This window comes from Podarcis melisellensis (genome assembly GCF_964234715.1).
Source record: "Podarcis melisellensis genome assembly, chromosome: 6".
In the NCBI taxonomy this organism is placed as follows: domain Eukaryota; kingdom Metazoa; phylum Chordata; class Lepidosauria; order Squamata; family Lacertidae; genus Podarcis; species Podarcis melisellensis.
The window spans coordinates 72,006,792-72,023,028 of NC_138538.1; the positions used below are offsets into that span (position 1 = coordinate 72,006,792).

Here is a 16,237-nt window from a genome sequence, read left to right on the forward strand (position 1 = left end):
GGCTGGGCCCCTCCATGCAGGGAACCCCCCCCCCCATCACCCTAAATCCGGCGTTGATTCCAGACTCTTTATTGTTATGCTTTCATTATTTCTAATGAAACCTTAGTTAATAATCCTGTGCTCTTAACTGGAGGAGATTCTCTGTAATCTTGTCTCATCCCACGTTAGCGCCTTTTGTCTTTTTGGCCTAGTTGCTGCAAAAGTATGTGTTTAACTTGAGGTGGATGGGATAGTCAGAGATGGAAAGTTGGCAGCATTTCGTTGACCATCTCTTGCCGATTATGAAATGCTGTTCCCCAGAGAAGCTTACCTGCTGCCAAGAATGATGTATTTTTAGTGCCACATTAAATTGACTTTAGATTCTTAGGGTCTGTTAGTTTTTATGCTTTATTTATATTCAGTTTCTTGCTGAACTGCTGGTGTATGTGTGTGTGTTGTTGTTTTTTAACAAGATCTTTGGAGAGTGTTAAATATTGTTTCTATAGGTTTCACTAAGTCTTTGGACAGAAGAGCAGGGGAAGGGAACAGTGAGCTGCTGTTTTAACCCAAGAGGCCTGAGGTAGCCAACATGGAATCTTTCAGGTGTTGTTGGATTCCAACTCCCATCAGCCCCAGTCAGCATGGCCGGTGGTCAGGGATGATGGGAATTGTAGTCCAACAGCATCTGGAGGGCACTACGTTGCAACAGTTGAAAGCTTTTGCATCCTATGTGTCTTTTAGGGTGAATGTGTAGCTGTTTTCTCCCCAGATTTACTAATCTGCTCCAGGTATTGGGATAAACTGCAAGGTGCTTTGTTTGTTTTTTTAGAGATGGAGACAGCTTGTCAAATGTGCATGGAGAAGTGCAGAGAAGAGAAATGGGTGTTTGATTCAGGGGCAAATGCACGTGTCATTTGGGTGGTAGTGACTGAGGGAGGCTGAGTTCACAAAAACATGGCACTGACCCCCTATTTAAAGGTGCCTCTGTATGCTCCCAGGAGTTTCGGGGTGATCTTACAGAAAACCTGCATCTTGTCTTTTTCTGCAGAATGATTTGTAATTCAAGGCATGTGGGTAAATAGTGATTTAAATAAAAAAGAAGGTTGACCCCAGTGTCTTTAGGTAGAGCACGGGACAGAGTCAGACCTGCTTTCCCAAAGCTGTTTCAATTCTCATGGGCCAAACACAACTTCAGAAGCCAAAGAGGAGGAATGTGATGCTGATTCTCTTCCCTCTTCCAGCAAGAAGCATTCCAGTTGGAAAAGCAGGAGAAGAAGGACTCTTAAACAAAAATGGGGGAGCAGATTTTGTGGGGTTAAAGTTTTAAAACGACAAGTCCTCTTTCCCATAATCCTAGAGCCACCTTAAGAAAGAGGAAGGAAATAGACTTTGTTCTTCCCTTCCCCAAATGCTGTAAGGTAACGGTAAAGGGACCTCTGACCATTAGGTCCAGTCGTGGCTGACTCTGGGGTTGCGGCGCTCATCTCGCTTTATTGGCCGAGGGAGCCGGTGTACAGCTTCTGGGTCATGTGGCCAGCATGACTAAGCCGCTTCTGGCGAACCAGAGCAGCACACGGAAACGCCGTTTACCTTCCCGCCGGAGCAGTACCTATTTATCTACTTGCACTTTGACGTCCTTTCAAACTGCTAGGTGGGCAGGAGCAGGGACCGAGCAACGGGAGCTCACCCCGTTGCGGGGATTCGAACCGCCGACCTTCTAATTGGCGAGTCCTAGGCTCTGTGGTTTAGACCACAGCACCACCCACGTCCCCCAAATGCTGTACTTTCCCCCATAAGAATGAACAGCAGCTGTTCAATCTATGGGAGGAAGGTATGGGGTGCCCTTGGGGGACTTGGTCTGTTGAATAAACCTGTGCCCCTTGGGCAATGAGAATCAAACGTGGACTTGTCTTCACAGCTTGCAATCAGTTTATTGGTCATGCTAGAGTGTGACAGAATATGTAGAAATGACTATTTCTCCTTCCCTGCATAGGCCAAAGTCATTATTAGTTTATTGCTTTGTTGGAAAGCCTGTCAACCCTACAAGTGATGATCAAGATTTTAGCAGTCCAGTCAGCGTACTCTCCCAAAGGGGAGAAGAATTTTGCAACCTTAATTTAGATGACTGTCTGATAACGGAGTGTTACAGCTTCCAGGCAGGAAGATTATCTTGTATTTTCCTGGAATTATTATAAATTGACTAATAAATACAGACAAGTTTCATCTGATTGCAGCGCACAGTTTAGAATGTCTGTCTGGAGGTTGTTTTCAGAACAGATTTGGACAAGAGTGTTTATGCCTTAAAGGACACAGCATACTCTTTAACACTCCATAAATTCATGCATATTGCCAAGCAAGTCTTTCAAGGAAATAGTTATCTGGAAGTCTTCCCCCCAAAAAGTAGCCTGAGTTATTTAGCTACTCAGAGGCAATCCTGTTTTTCTTGTTTTTTAAACACCCTTGCCCTTTATGGCTTTCTTGAAGGTTGCATGACACTTTTGTCTGTCTTGTTGTAAAAGACTTTGAGAACTGATGAGGCTGTTTTTGTTATCGTTGGCAGTAAATGAGCACTTTAGAGGGGAAAACCAGGAAGTGATCCAAAGGGCTGCTCATTCAAAGCCTACATCACAGGATCTTCAAGTTATAATCTGGCATGTTTGGGTCGCGTTTTTTTTCTGTGCATATTCACATGCACCTGTATTTTATGTACATCTTCTCTCACTAGGTCTGCTTGAATCTGATTATGCTGAGATAATGTGGTTTTCTTTCCAATGCACGGTACAAGTTTGCTTTTTAAATAGGCCAGAAAGTAACACAGGGGGGGAAAGCAGACAAAAAAATGGTTATAGTTGTAGCATAATCTCTGTTGCATGCATGGACCCTCCCTGTAGAATAACTAGTTTCTGAAACTATTAAATTATGATTGTGCATAGGAACATAGAAAACTTCCTTATGCTGAGTTAGGCAATTGGTCTATTGAACCCAGTATTTTTCGCATGGTCTGGCAGTGGCTTTCCCCTTTTTCAAGTGAGGATTTCTCTCCCAGCCTCACCTGGAGATTCTGGGAATTAAACCTGGAACTTTTGATCTACAGTACCATGGAGGTGTGGCTCTTCCCCCATTATCAAATCTGCAACAAGTTTCTTGATCAGCAATTTGTTTCCTTCGTCAGCCACTTTCAGAGAGATTGGGAACCTGGTCTGGTCTTGAATTGCCCATCCTTTAAAGCTCCCTTTTTTATTTCTAGAATGACAACTAATAAGCCAGATGGCAGAAGCCTCATGGACCAGGTTTGGTTCAGGGATGTTGCATTGTAAAGTACTATTTCTCTAGCAGATGTGCTATTAGGAAAATACACTTTTAAGATGTACCTGGGAGATATTTTTTCTCCTGATTGAATTAACTTGCGATAACTGCTGTTTTTAAAAATGTCTTGGATTTTTGAGTACTCTGTATATTAAAATATAATTAGGTTTTAGTGTTTGGCGCAGCCTCACTTACCAAAATGATTGAGATGGAGGGGCAAGTAAAGCAATGTATTGTGGTATTATTAGATTTCTGTTTTGCTACTTGTTTTGGACAACTACTTAAGGATAGGAACCCAACTTCACGAGATCTGGTAGTCAAAACCACATTTTGAATTATGCAATGCATAAAACTTTCTATGAAGTCTGATCCTTTGGAGGCGTCCTCAGAGGCAAGTCCCATTGAAGTCAGTGGGACTCCCTTGCAAATATATGTGCATGGGATTACAGCCTGACTCTCTCTTCCTAGGGTCGTGTATTCATCCGGAAACGTCAAAGAGTCTGAGCAAGCGATTCTCAAGAAAGAAATATCAAAGCCTAGCTCCACAAAGGAACATGAAAGTGTGGACGTCAGCAATCTGCAGAATGGTGAAATATTCGCTGGACAGTGCCTAGAAAGGACATCTGGTTATCAGTATTCCTTAAGCGGAGCCCTAGAAACAGAAGCTGCTGCTTCCCCTTTTATTGCAAATGAAATTCCTGGAGAAGAAGCTGCTGCTGCTGCTGCTGTTGATGCTGAAGGCAATGCAGTTGTGTCAGGTGAGGTTAAACCGGTGGCATTTAGATTTCCTTTTGTTGCTTAAATGCCAGTGTGGGTTTGTTAACCATCTGAAACAAGGTTTGCCGTTGCTGCGCATACAATGTCGAGTTTAATATTCTTCGCTGTAACTTGGCTCCTGAGTAATGAGCCTTGCGTTGTTTAGACAGGACTGTAGGGATGTGTAGCCACAGCAACTCTTACACCCACCTATTGTGTAAGAGCAGAGATGCTGTAGTGCCGAGCATTTTGTGGAGTTACGGAGTTTGCTTAAAGCATTGTTAGCCCACTCTTCCGTTGGAAAGGTACCCTGAGGCTCACACAAGATCAATAAAAACAACAACCAAGGCATATTGTAAGCCTGCAGGCAAGATGTAACAGTGCAGTCCTACACAAGTCTCTTCAGAAGTCCTGGTGAGTTCATCTTTCTCCAAAGTGGGTTTAGGATTACAGACCATTTCCTGGACATGAGAACCGCCAGTCCATAATGCCTTTGGGCTCAAGCTCCATTTATTGACCCTCATCCAGCCCACAACTGTTCAGATTAGGGCCAGGCAATATCTGGTTTTCAACAACATGATATCACCAGCTAGACACCGTGATATACCCATATATCACCATGTCTGAAATAAGGGTGGAGCTGTGTCGAGGCATTGACTGGCATCACGGTTTTTCCTGCATCATGATTTCTGCCGGTGTCTACTCTTGTGATTCGCTGCCCCTTGCAGAAGGCAGGGGAGAGCTGAGCTGAGTTACCAGGGGCTGCAGGAATCGAGAGAAGCATTGGCTGGCTTCACGGTTTCCCCCACATTGTGATTTTCACGTAGTGCACTCCCACACTGTGATTCGCGATATATTGCCAAGTCAAAAAATTATGAAATTGATATCACGATACGGACTTCAAACTGATTTTGGACAATATATGGATATATTGCCCAGCCCTAGTCCAGATCATGGACAGCCTCCCCTGACTCAGCTGTTACATAGAAATAGGGCTGGATGGCATCAGCCCATTGATGACACTTCGCCCCCCAAACAACTAATGACCACACCTGGTGCCTTTATATTGGGAACAAGTGGTACAGCATAGTGCAAACACTATGGCCCTGAAACTCATGATCCCAATGCTACTCTTACTGACTGGACTGTGAATTAACATCTCCAGAGGAGGCCTTGAGGGTGTTCTGGATGCTTGGGGGAAAGTCTCAGGGTGTATCCCTTTCTATGGAAAAAACTCCCCTACAAAGTGCTGTAAGTGCCAGTGTTAACATTTGTCAGCAACTGAACACACACCTCTTTCCCCATGCATTTCGGAGGGATTGAGGTTTTAGAGATGTTCAGAGATCCTTTTTTATTACCTGTTTCCTATGTTACTGAGGCTGTATATTTTATTAATGTGAAATTCCACAAAGCTTCTCTTTTAGGATATGTTTCTATTTCAGGACCTTATGGTGGGAAATGGTCTCATAACAAGTCATTTTTCTTTGTTCCAGATGATTCTAAAATAGAAACAGCATCTTGCTTAGGAAAAGACCTATTGATGCTCTGCAAGAAATCTTGGTTTTCGGATCTTACTATATGGATTGACAGAAAACAGTTTCAAGTGCACAGGTACTTCAAGAGACTAGCATTTTTTTTTAAAAAAGAAGAAGCTTAGTGCGTTTTTGGGGTGGGTTGAACAACGTTTAGAAATGTCTGTGGGTTGTGTCTAATTAAGCTATACTTGGAGTCAGTGGAGTAGACCCATTGACATTAATGACTTAGGTTAGTCGTGTCCATTAATATCAGTGGGACTACTCTGAGTAGGTTGCATTGCATACAGTCCAATATGTGTGATCTTTGATGGAGAAGAGCTAATCTAATACTAGATGAAAACTGGCATTGATTCAGCAACAGTGTGTTGAGTTTTTAAATATTCCCCTCCTGCAAGGAAAGCTTAGTTTAGTGAGCGAGAGAAAAAGAATACAGCTGTCTTGCTCCTTAAAGCTCTTGGTCCTCAAAATAAATAAGCAAACCTTTTACCAGAATAAATCATAATGAAAAAATTGTAGAGTGTTAATAGCTGAATTACTGTTAAGCTGCAGATCTGCCCTCAAAAGAGGTATTTCCTCATTTGGAAGGAAGATGAAAGATCTGTGATGGGGAAAAATTGTGGTGTTCTGTGTTCAAAGTGGGAGAAAACCCCAGGTGCCTAAGAATTTGAGATATTCTTCCAGCCTTGTTTTGTGGATAATGAAAATGAATTGTGGATTAGCTGTTAACTGGAGGCATTTCAGAATGGTAGCATTTTTCCACATTCTGTGACAAATCGGATTAAATTGCCAGGCATCCTGGGAGAAATAAGTATGCAGTGAGCAGACATGCATTAGTAAGTAAAGGGCAAATAATTTCAACCTTTTTTAGCAGCTTTCCTAAAATAAATATTTGTATCTAGTAGAATAATGTTTACTCCCCCCACACATCCCCACCCTTCCCTCTCTCAGGGCCATTTTATGTGCCAGATCTTGTTACTTTGCTGCTATGCTGAATGGGAGCTGGGCCGAAAGCTCTCAAGAGCACATCACTCTTCAAGGGTAAGTTGTTTTGCAAGTCGTATGGGAGCAAAGGTAGGCAATTTAAAATCACTGCAAATGCAGAGCAGCCATGCTGCATACCAAGCAATTCAAATTAATCTGTCCTGACTCTCCTATTTGGTGCAGTATATTTTGAGCAACAGTCCTAAATTTTGGCTAGTGGGAAACCTCTGTGAATTGAGAACCCGCATCTATCTATTTGCATCAAACCGTCACCTGGAAGAGTTAAAAATGGGAAAGTTCTGCATTGCAATTAAATTCAATGAGCAAGTAACATCCCTTCTCTGCTTTTAGCATGACTTGCTGGCCTGTTAGATGGGTAGTAAACAAATTATAAAGGCAATGTTGGAAAGACATTGCTGTGTCTTGCCCCCCTGGAACAAACCCTGAAACAAATTCTTTGTAGGGGAAAAGTTAGGGGCAGAGGTGCCAGCTTGCGAGGGTGACAGGGTTGGGAGGCGTCACACAGGTGAGCATCATGCCTCCGTCAGCACTGATATGTATTGGCACTGATATGAACCATGCGTAAGGCTAATGGGAACCCATTTAAAACCACAATTGCGATGCTGGAATAAGGGTATCATTTCTGGGGAGAGGTTTTTCTTGTCGCCCATGTCTTTCCCAGCGCCCGGGGATGTTATTGGGGTAGGTTATGTATGGGGGCAGATGACACAACCTTGATGGCAGAAAGTGAAGAGGAGCTAAAGAACCTTTTATTGAGGGTGAAAGAGGAGAGCACAAAATATGGTCTGAAGCTCAACATCAAAAGAATGAAGATCATGGCCACTGGTCCCATCACCTCCTGGCAAATAGAAGGGGAAGAAATGGAGGCAGTGAGAGATTTTACTTTCTTGGGCTCCATGATCGCTGCAGATGGTGACAGCAGTCACAAAATTAAAAGACACCTGCTTCTTGGGAGAAAAGCAATGACAAACCTAGACAGCATCTTAAAAAGCAGAGACATCACCTTGCCGACAAAGATCCGTATAGTTAAAGCTATAGTTTTTCCAGTAGTGATGTATGGAAGTGAGAGCTGGACCATAAAGAAGGCTGATCGCCAACGAATTGATGCTTTTGAATTATGCTGCTGGAGGAGACTCTTGAGAGTCCCATGGACTGCAAGAAGATCAAACCTATCCATTCTTAAGGAAATCAGCCCTGAGTGCTCACTGGAAGGACAGATCATGAAGCTGAAGCTCCAATACTTTGGCCACCTCATGAGAAGGGAAGACTTCCTGGAAAAGACCCTGATGTTGGGAAAGATTGAGGGCACAAGGAGAAGGTGACGACAGAGGACGAGATGGTTGGACAGTGTTCTCGAAGCTACCAGCATGAGTTTGACCAAACTGCGGGAGGCAGTGGAAGACAGGAGTGCCTGGCGTGCTCTGGCCCATGGGGTCATGAAGAGTCGGACACAACTAAATGACTAAACAACAACAATGGATGGGGGCACTGTATTCCTACTAGTTCTTTAATTATGTGTGAGACCACTTGGCCAGTACCTTTTTTGGTGAGGACTTGGTACATGGTATCTATCAATTAGTGCTTGTTGGCTTGTTGTGGTCTATATGTAAATTCAGATTTTTTTCCCTAGGAAGTGGTTACCTCATTTAAATGACATGTTACACAATTGCATATCCTGGCTTAAGGGAAGCTTTAGTTAGCCTTGAATCAGGGCTGGCAACTACTCAACCATACTTGGGAGTTTGGGCCTGGTGCTCCAGAGAGGAGTGCAGATTCTTGAGGCTTTTCCCCATTTTACCTGGGAGCTGTCACTGGGCTTGTACTGGACACTGTAGGTCTAACAGTTTAAGCAGGTTTTTGTAGCCATTTCTACAATAAGAGCAGAGCACATGGCGAATAGCAAAGCAAGCTGACTGCCTTGGTTCATGGATTACTTAACACTTGACTGTGGATTAAGAATTACAGATTCATAAAACTCCAAATCTGCTTTCCTTGTCACCTTAGAAAACGCATTAACTGAGCATTCCTTGTACAGGTGCTCTGACTTTTAATTTGTGCAATATTATACAGCCATCCCTTTGAATAAAATCCATCTCAGCATAGTGAGATTTTCCTCGGAGTAAACATGAGGTTTGCTGTGCACATCTGTGGGGATATAAAGCTGTCATTGCACTGTGATGACGATGTGACAATAAAAACTAGCTTTCTTCTGCTCTTACATATGTTGAACATGGTTGTGTATACCTCGTGGTGTGATGCTGGATGCTTTTTTTCCTCAACTGACATCCCATAACTTTTGATCGCTTGGAAGCTTGGGGACACTTCTTGATACAGCCGAGTAAGATGCATCTTATCTGCGATAAAGCCTGTGACCGCTTTTCCTATTGTCCTGGTTGGAAGTCAGGCAGCACCACCAGTGTGTCTCAGTTGTAACCACAGTCTCAGTATTTCTGATGATGGAGCTTAAGACCCATTGACCTGGTTCAGCCAGAATGCCACATCATGGTTTTGTTCTATGACAGCCATGTCCAAACACAAGTTGGCTGTGATCTACCAACAAGTATAAAAAAAATGGCAGTGATCTACCACCGTCTGAAGTCATTTGTTAAGTAAATAAATGGATGGATGGATCATTATTTCACAGATACAGTAGTTATGTTTGGATATCATTATGACAGATCCAAATAGTTACTTGATGGACAAGTAACTAAACAACTGAGAAAAGTCAAACTGTATTTTTTTATTAGTTTGCACAGATCTGAGGAGCCAGCTTCTCTCTGTCTCTCCCCTGTCAAAGGGAGCCGCACAGCTGATGTGGATCCCAATAGTGCCTGCCCGCACTAAGCCCACCTCCCCTTTTCCAGCAGCACTGCACAGACCTCTCCCCAGCTCCCTCGCATCTCCCTCTGTCTCCCTGTGTGCGCTGCTCAGGGTTGCATTGCTGTGGAGACTGGCGGTGGCGGCTGCTGCTGCATCTGAGGTTGCAGAGAAAGGCCCTGCGATGGACCAGAAACAATCCTGTGGTCCACTGAGGGCTCGCGATCGATGTGTTGTACATGGCTGTTCTATGAGAACAAATCTGGAAGAAAGCTTGGGCTCACATGCACCCTTCTCTTATCCGCACAGAGTAATTACTGTAGTGTGTCATTGTTTGCAAACTGGCCCAGTAGGCGTCTGTGCTAGCCCCACAAATGAGGATTGCAAGCCCAGATTGAATCTGGGGCCACCATGGCAAATCTTCCTATACACTGTCCGGCCCTTTTGTAGATTTTCCTGTTGCCGTTATAAACGTTCGAGAGTACAGTGCATATGGCTTATCCTGAAATAATGAAAATGCTGTTTAAGAGACCAGCTGTCAAGACAGCAGGGCTACTCGTCCGTGCTGTTTTTATGGCTACCTCGTGTGTTTGCATGCAGCTAGACAACTGTGTTGATTTTTTGTCATTTAACCCAAAATAACTAATTTCACTTTTATTGAATGCTCCTCAAACATATTTAATGTTGCCACATGTTGCAGTATGTACAGTTCTTCCTGTTCATCACGTTGGAAGCTGTACCCCGAAAGGCAAGCTTAATTCTTGGGAACACAGCGGGTTACGTTCTGAGTTGCCCTTCATTCTCGAGAGGGCTCCTTCCACTCACGGGGAAAGCATTCTAATTCAGCAGAGGTGCTGGCTGCAGGAAGCGGGTGGCGAGAGAGATAACTTTTGCTGATTCATCATGCAGTTCTGGATGGTCCTCTGACCTTGCAGGGAAGACTTAAAAGGGCTGCAGAAGGAATTTGGTGAAAATTGCCTCTTCAGTGGTGCCAGCCTCTGGTTGGCATTCTAGATCCATGCAACCAATGCAGGTGTTTTTGTTCACTACGATAAAATTGTCTTTGTCCCGCTGCAATAAAATATACATTCCTCAGTACTTTTGTGTATTCTGTATATTGACCCCTGACTTGTTCTGTGACCCTGACAAGCAAGGTCCAGATTAGATTGACAAGGCAAAGGTAGTTGGAGAAGACACTGGGTACATCAAATGAGTTAACAGCTGTAGAAGCTACTTGGGTGTAGGGTTCTCCCACACACAGCATTCCCCCCCCCCATAATTCCAAAATATTCCACGTATGGCACCCAGTAGAAGCCCCCACCAATGTGGGTGTGCAAAGAGATAGGGGAGATTGAAAATGTGAACCTATGACTCCTGGACCACTTTTTGCAGTAGTAGACCGTGGTTCGGTATGTGTTCTGAATCTTCCTGTTATGACTGTATCTGCCTCTGATCTTCTCTGGAGGAGCTTACTTTTAATCTCTTGTAAAAGGCATTTTAATCTGCTGAAGATTTCTTCGGAAAGCCTTAGAAATAAGTACAACCCCTGCCATTTTAGTGATGGGGAATCTCATAAAGATAATTTAATCTTTAGATCGCACAATCTTAAAAGCACTTGTTCCTAAGCAGTGTTGGCACACTTGCCGGGGTGGTTATAGCCAAGGACTAGATCGCTGGAGCTCTTGTAAAGCTGTTCTTGTGGGAATCCAGCTTTTCACATTTTTAGCTGTTGGGGAATGTGACCCATGTATAATTTTAGATTGCATTAGTGGTATTACTTTACCTTGATGCGGTTTTGTTTTATAATATGACAGGGCTCGGTGAACCACTTAGGGTTTATAAAACGTGAACCACCTATTTTATTTCACAGATGCTGGTGTCTGTAATGATTTTTCTTTCTGTTTTGCAGCTTAAACCATGTAGAGATGACTGTCGTTCTGCATTTTATCTATGGAGGAGTTTTGGATTTCCCAAACAAAGCAGATGCTGGGTATGTGTCAAGTTTTGTTATTTTTAATTGCATACCATGCCTGTTCTGCTTCCACCATTCCACATTAAAATAGAAAGTATGTCACAGAGACTATAAACTAAAATGGCAAGAGTGCCAGAAATAATTATTATTGCACTATAATTATGTTTGAAGTACTGCGAAAAGGGGTGTGTGTCTTATTTTACTCGGCAGCTGAGCTGATGGGGTAGTAGTGATGAAGGATACTCTGTGGGAAGGAGGGGAAATGTTTGGTACTTGGGTTAACCTGTTTATTGCTGCACGATGAAGGGTCTGGAAAACCTGCCATTTTTATTCAATTTCATGTGAACTGCATCTCACTCACGAAACCCAAAATCCCGTCCATGACCTTTGCCCTCTTTAAGTCCTCCTCTTCCTGGATGCTGTGTAACCCTTTTACCAAGCCTGATGACTAGTCACCACATTCAAAGTGCCATTGCTCCATTAAATGAAGACGTGAAGGAATGCAGCAAACTTGGTAAAGCTAAACAGATGTGGGTCAGGTTCGTTCCTGAGTGGGAGACCATCCAGGGAAGTGGATAACATTTAGGCATCCAACCTCTGCTTAAAAACCTCCAAGGAGGAAGTGTCCATCACCTTCCAAGGGAGTCTGTTCCGCTATCAAACAGCTCTTAACCATCACAAAGTTCTTCCTGATGTTTAGTCAGAATCCCCTTCTTTGTAACTTGAATCCATTGGTTTGAGTCCAACCCCCTGGAGCAGGAGAAAACAAGCTTGCTGAATCTCAGGACTACAATTACCTCAAGGATTGCCTCTCCCCTTATAAACCAACTGGGAGTCTGTGATCATCATCTGAGGCCCTTCTTCATGTGCCTTCTCCATGAGACATCCATGAGAAGGTGGCAACACAAAAGCAGGTCTTTTCTGCAGTGGCTCCCCACTTGTGGAATGTTCTCCCCAGAGACGTTTGCCTGGCACCTTCATTATACATCTTTAGGCACCAGGCAAAAACATTCCTATTCAACCATGCCTTTGGTTGATATTCTGCGGCCTTTAACATGTGCTTATGGGAGGGGGGGTTATTGTTTTCTTTTTGTTCTATTTATTTGAGATTTTATCTACTATTTTCATCTTGTGAACTGCTCTGAGATCTTCGAACGAAGCATGGTATATAAATGTAGTAAATAATAATAATAATAATAATCTTCCATGCAACAACCCTTTAGATATTTGAAGATGGCTATCCTATCTCTTCTCAGTCCTTGAACTTTGGTAATGCCTTTTGCTTGGCTGTGAAAGGATAGAGAGGCCCCATGTATATGCTGGAAACTAGCCACCCGTACAAAAGTAAATGTGCATTCATTGTTCTATCTACTTTTGCCTCTGGCCTCTTCTGTCACTGGCGTGTGTCCCCAGAAGACTGCTAAAAAGGGACTGAGAAATGTTTACCACCGCAATGTATAGCATGAATTATCAATCTGAGGTTTATATAACAGGATTGCAAGGCTTACACCTTATTTTTTTACGGGTATGCTAGATCCCTTCGGAAATGTTGCTGTACTTGGCTCTCAAAAAAATATGAGTTGTAATGCAGTTGTTTAGATTCACTTGTCTGAATGCGATGCAGATTACTATGGAATGATTCCATTATAGGCAGGATTATCTTCTGTATAATTTTTATTATTACTTTTACTCCAGTTCCATACTGAACATTGCAGACATGTATGGGCTAGAGGGCCTAAGAGAAGTAGCTATATATGTTCTGAAAAGAGACTACTGCAACTTTTTTCACAAGGTGTGTTCCAATGTTTATTTTTTTCTATTTTGACGATAGCAATAAAAGCCAAACGGATCCAAATTCTTGATCAAATCTTCAGTCAAGGTATTGCAGGCCAGAGTGCTGAGTTGGAAAGCCCTTACTGTGTCTACTTGGTAACCTTTTGTAATTGATATGCTAGAATTATAAATAGGAATAAAATACAAATTTTAAAATGGATTTAAAAGTTGCTTTAAGCAATTCTGGGAAAGTGGAATAAAATGTCCCTTAAATACGTGAAGTAGGTGTCAGATCTAAAATTTTTGTTGTTCACGGAAACCATTTTTCATCTATAAATCAGATTGTGCAAAATGTACTACGGCGAATGTGCGGGATATTTTTTTAGATTGGTGGTTTCCATCTTGTTTCTTGGAAGTCTCTTAGGGCTTCCTCAATGAGAAGAACAGGTGCAGTGGGCAAGCTTGATTTGAAAGGCAAGACTCTTTGCCCACTGCTTCTGAGCTTTGTCACAGTTTGTGGCTGTGTTCTTGAGTGCACTCTTAGTTCATACTCTCGGTGTGATGTAGCAGGCCTGGCTCTGGCACCCCACATGGGTTGAATTCAAAATCCTCCGCAATGCATGGAGTTTCTGAGACAGACCTGGGTTATAGTGGGGGGGGGGGGATTTATCATTAGATAACTTGATGTGATGTGGAAAGGCTTCCCCAGAACCAGTAAGCATGCCCAGCTGCAGAATGAATAACAAACTGTTGATTATTATTTTTTGAAGTCTGGATCAGAGTGATCCAGTTTGTACACACAAATACAAGTGATCTGTTTACGGAAAGCGTTTCCTATTGCAATTAGCAACTTTCATATTTCTCAAAGGTTCTAAAAGTACAGTAAATATGCTTATATCTTTACAATTTTAGCCTGTGCCTGGGAAGCACCAGCCTGTTATTGAATGTCTAGCTATTGCCCATTCGACAGGAGCGGAAAGCCTTTATGATGCTTGTATGAAGTGAGTGAGTTAAACTATTTTGATTCTTTCTTTCCTTCATCGCTTTAAGTTTTGAGAAAACTGCTGAAAAACAGCAGACACGTATCATTTCTTAAACTCTGACTTTTAACAGGAAAATACTTTGCAGCTGCTCACATATGTGACAGGACATCTGATGGGTTGATTTGTCTAAGCACAATATTTCCTTTGAACAGGTGGATGGTACAGCATTTTGTAAGATGTTGGTCAGAGAAGAGCTTTGCTAGTTTATCCCCTGAGCTTCAGAATAATTGTCTTGGCATGTTGATAAACTCTTTGGTAAGTCTGTTTGCTTGTTTTCAAATTAAAAAAAGCATTGACACTAATACAGCTCACTACCTGCCTTGATTTCACTACGTGTACCAAGGTGACACTTTTGTTTCATTGTGTCTTAAGATTTCCGGCCTTGGATAATATATAACCTCTAGTGGAAAGTGTGGCTATTAGAAGACTTTTGATACACTATTTCAAATTAGTATAATTTAAGTGGTGCTAGCGTCAGCATAATTTAGGAGGCAAGTTTGCCATTGGTTTGTGTATTTAAATGTTCTAAGTGATTTTATGATGTTAAAAACATAACACATCATTTAAATAAGAAGTTTGATTGATCATTAGGCTGTAACATTTTTATATGCTGAAATAGAGTGTAGAAACTACATATTCCGTGTTGCTCAGAGCACATATGTATTGTTTTAAGAGTCCACAGAATGCTGCCCATCTTTTGATGGAAGCCAACCGGCTGATCGGTAGTCTTCCCCGAGTGAAGTGGACTGAAACAGCTCTTCTCTTGGCATCTAGACTGCAAGAAGAGTGTGTAGCATTTATGGTGGCACATTTCCCCGACATAATACAAAGCGAGAGCTTTTTTGCCCTGCTACAGGTAAAAATCTATCTGATTGATGCCAATGTTATAGCAACCGATACCATAGGCTGGGATTAGTTGTTACTAGAAACTGGGCTTTCGAAGCAGTGAACGATTTCTCCACCCACCAAGATAAAGTGGCTGCAGCTGCTTGGTTATTTTTTAGGATGGGTTGCAATGCTGCAGTCTTATATGCACTTTACCTGGTAGTTCATCCCATTGAACTTATTAGGGTTTGCTTCTGAGTAGAGATAGGGTTGTGATGTTAGGCACCCTTTTATTTCAGCGGGCTTGTGAACTTTCAGTTAGTGCAGGGATCACCAATCTAGTGCCTGAGGACGCACATGTGCCCCAGGATCTTCTTCCCCTATTGTAGTTAATCTTGAAAGGGGCATTCTGATATAGCCAGCAGAATAGGTTGTGGTATGTTATTGGTTGTGTGGGGTGGGCTTGGTGCCCACAACAGCTTATCTGATTTGTGGATGTGCCGCCTCTGGCCCCAGAGAAATTGGTAACCCCTGGGTTATGGGATAAGTTGTCAAAATTTAAGTTGGTGACTATTCTTGTCTTGAGTTGTTTGTTTTGTTTTCTGCACAGTTGTACCTTGGTTGTTGAACGCCTTGGTGCTTGGACGTTTTGGCTCCCGAACGCCGCAAACCCGGAAGTGAGTGTTCCGGTTTGCGAATGTTCTTGGGAACCTGAATGTCCGACAGGGCTTCAGTGGCTTCCAATCAGCTGCAGGAGCTTCCTGCAGCCAGTCAGAAGCTGCGCTTTGGTTTCTGAACATTTTGGAAGTCGAATGGACTTCCAGAACAGATTCTGTTCGACTTCTGAGATACGACTGTATTTAATATTTTATTTTTATTTTGTTATTTATTAAATTTGTATACTGCCCTATAACTTGTAGGGCGGCTGACAACACAAAGTTACCATGTAGGAAGTGCAAAAGACATAATAGAAATAATCAAAGGACAAAAGACACCATAAAAATAAATAAAACATAAAAAGCAGTCAAAACAATACTGATGTATACACACTAATAAACAATACGCTCTCCAACAAAATCCCCTAAACAGTACTCCAGCCCACAAACACAAAAATCCAAAGTAACCTATAAAATTTAACAACAATTTAAAGCGGCACCCACCCAAGTTAAAACCCCATCGCTGTTAAAACAATAATTTTATCACTTGTAAGCCACTTGTGCTAAGCGAAT

General features: G+C 42.5%; 1 protein-coding gene across 5 annotated transcripts in view; it reads left to right on the forward strand.

The window, feature by feature from the left end:
• The window catches only part of BTBD8 (BTB domain containing 8), a 44,401-nt gene that overhangs the window by 12,241 nt on the left and 15,923 nt on the right, over positions 1-16,237 (forward strand). For 2 of the 5 annotated variants that reach the window (XM_081914072.1, XM_081914073.1), the window contains exons 3-10: positions 3,754-4,043; positions 5,535-5,652; positions 6,525-6,614; positions 11,305-11,385; positions 13,063-13,159; positions 14,053-14,141; positions 14,336-14,438; positions 14,857-15,039. In XM_081914072.1, coding sequence (XP_081770198.1) covers positions 3,754-4,043; positions 5,535-5,652; positions 6,525-6,614; positions 11,305-11,385; positions 13,063-13,159; positions 14,053-14,141; positions 14,336-14,438; positions 14,857-15,039 — 1,051 coding nt within the window. Of the gene's footprint in view, positions 1-3,753; positions 4,044-5,156; positions 5,293-5,531; positions 5,653-6,524; positions 6,615-11,304; positions 11,386-13,062; positions 13,160-14,052; positions 14,142-14,335; positions 14,439-14,856; positions 15,040-16,237 lie in introns of those variants that run through there. The other 3 variants (XM_081914075.1, XM_081914074.1, XM_081914076.1) reach the window with 3 other exon arrangements.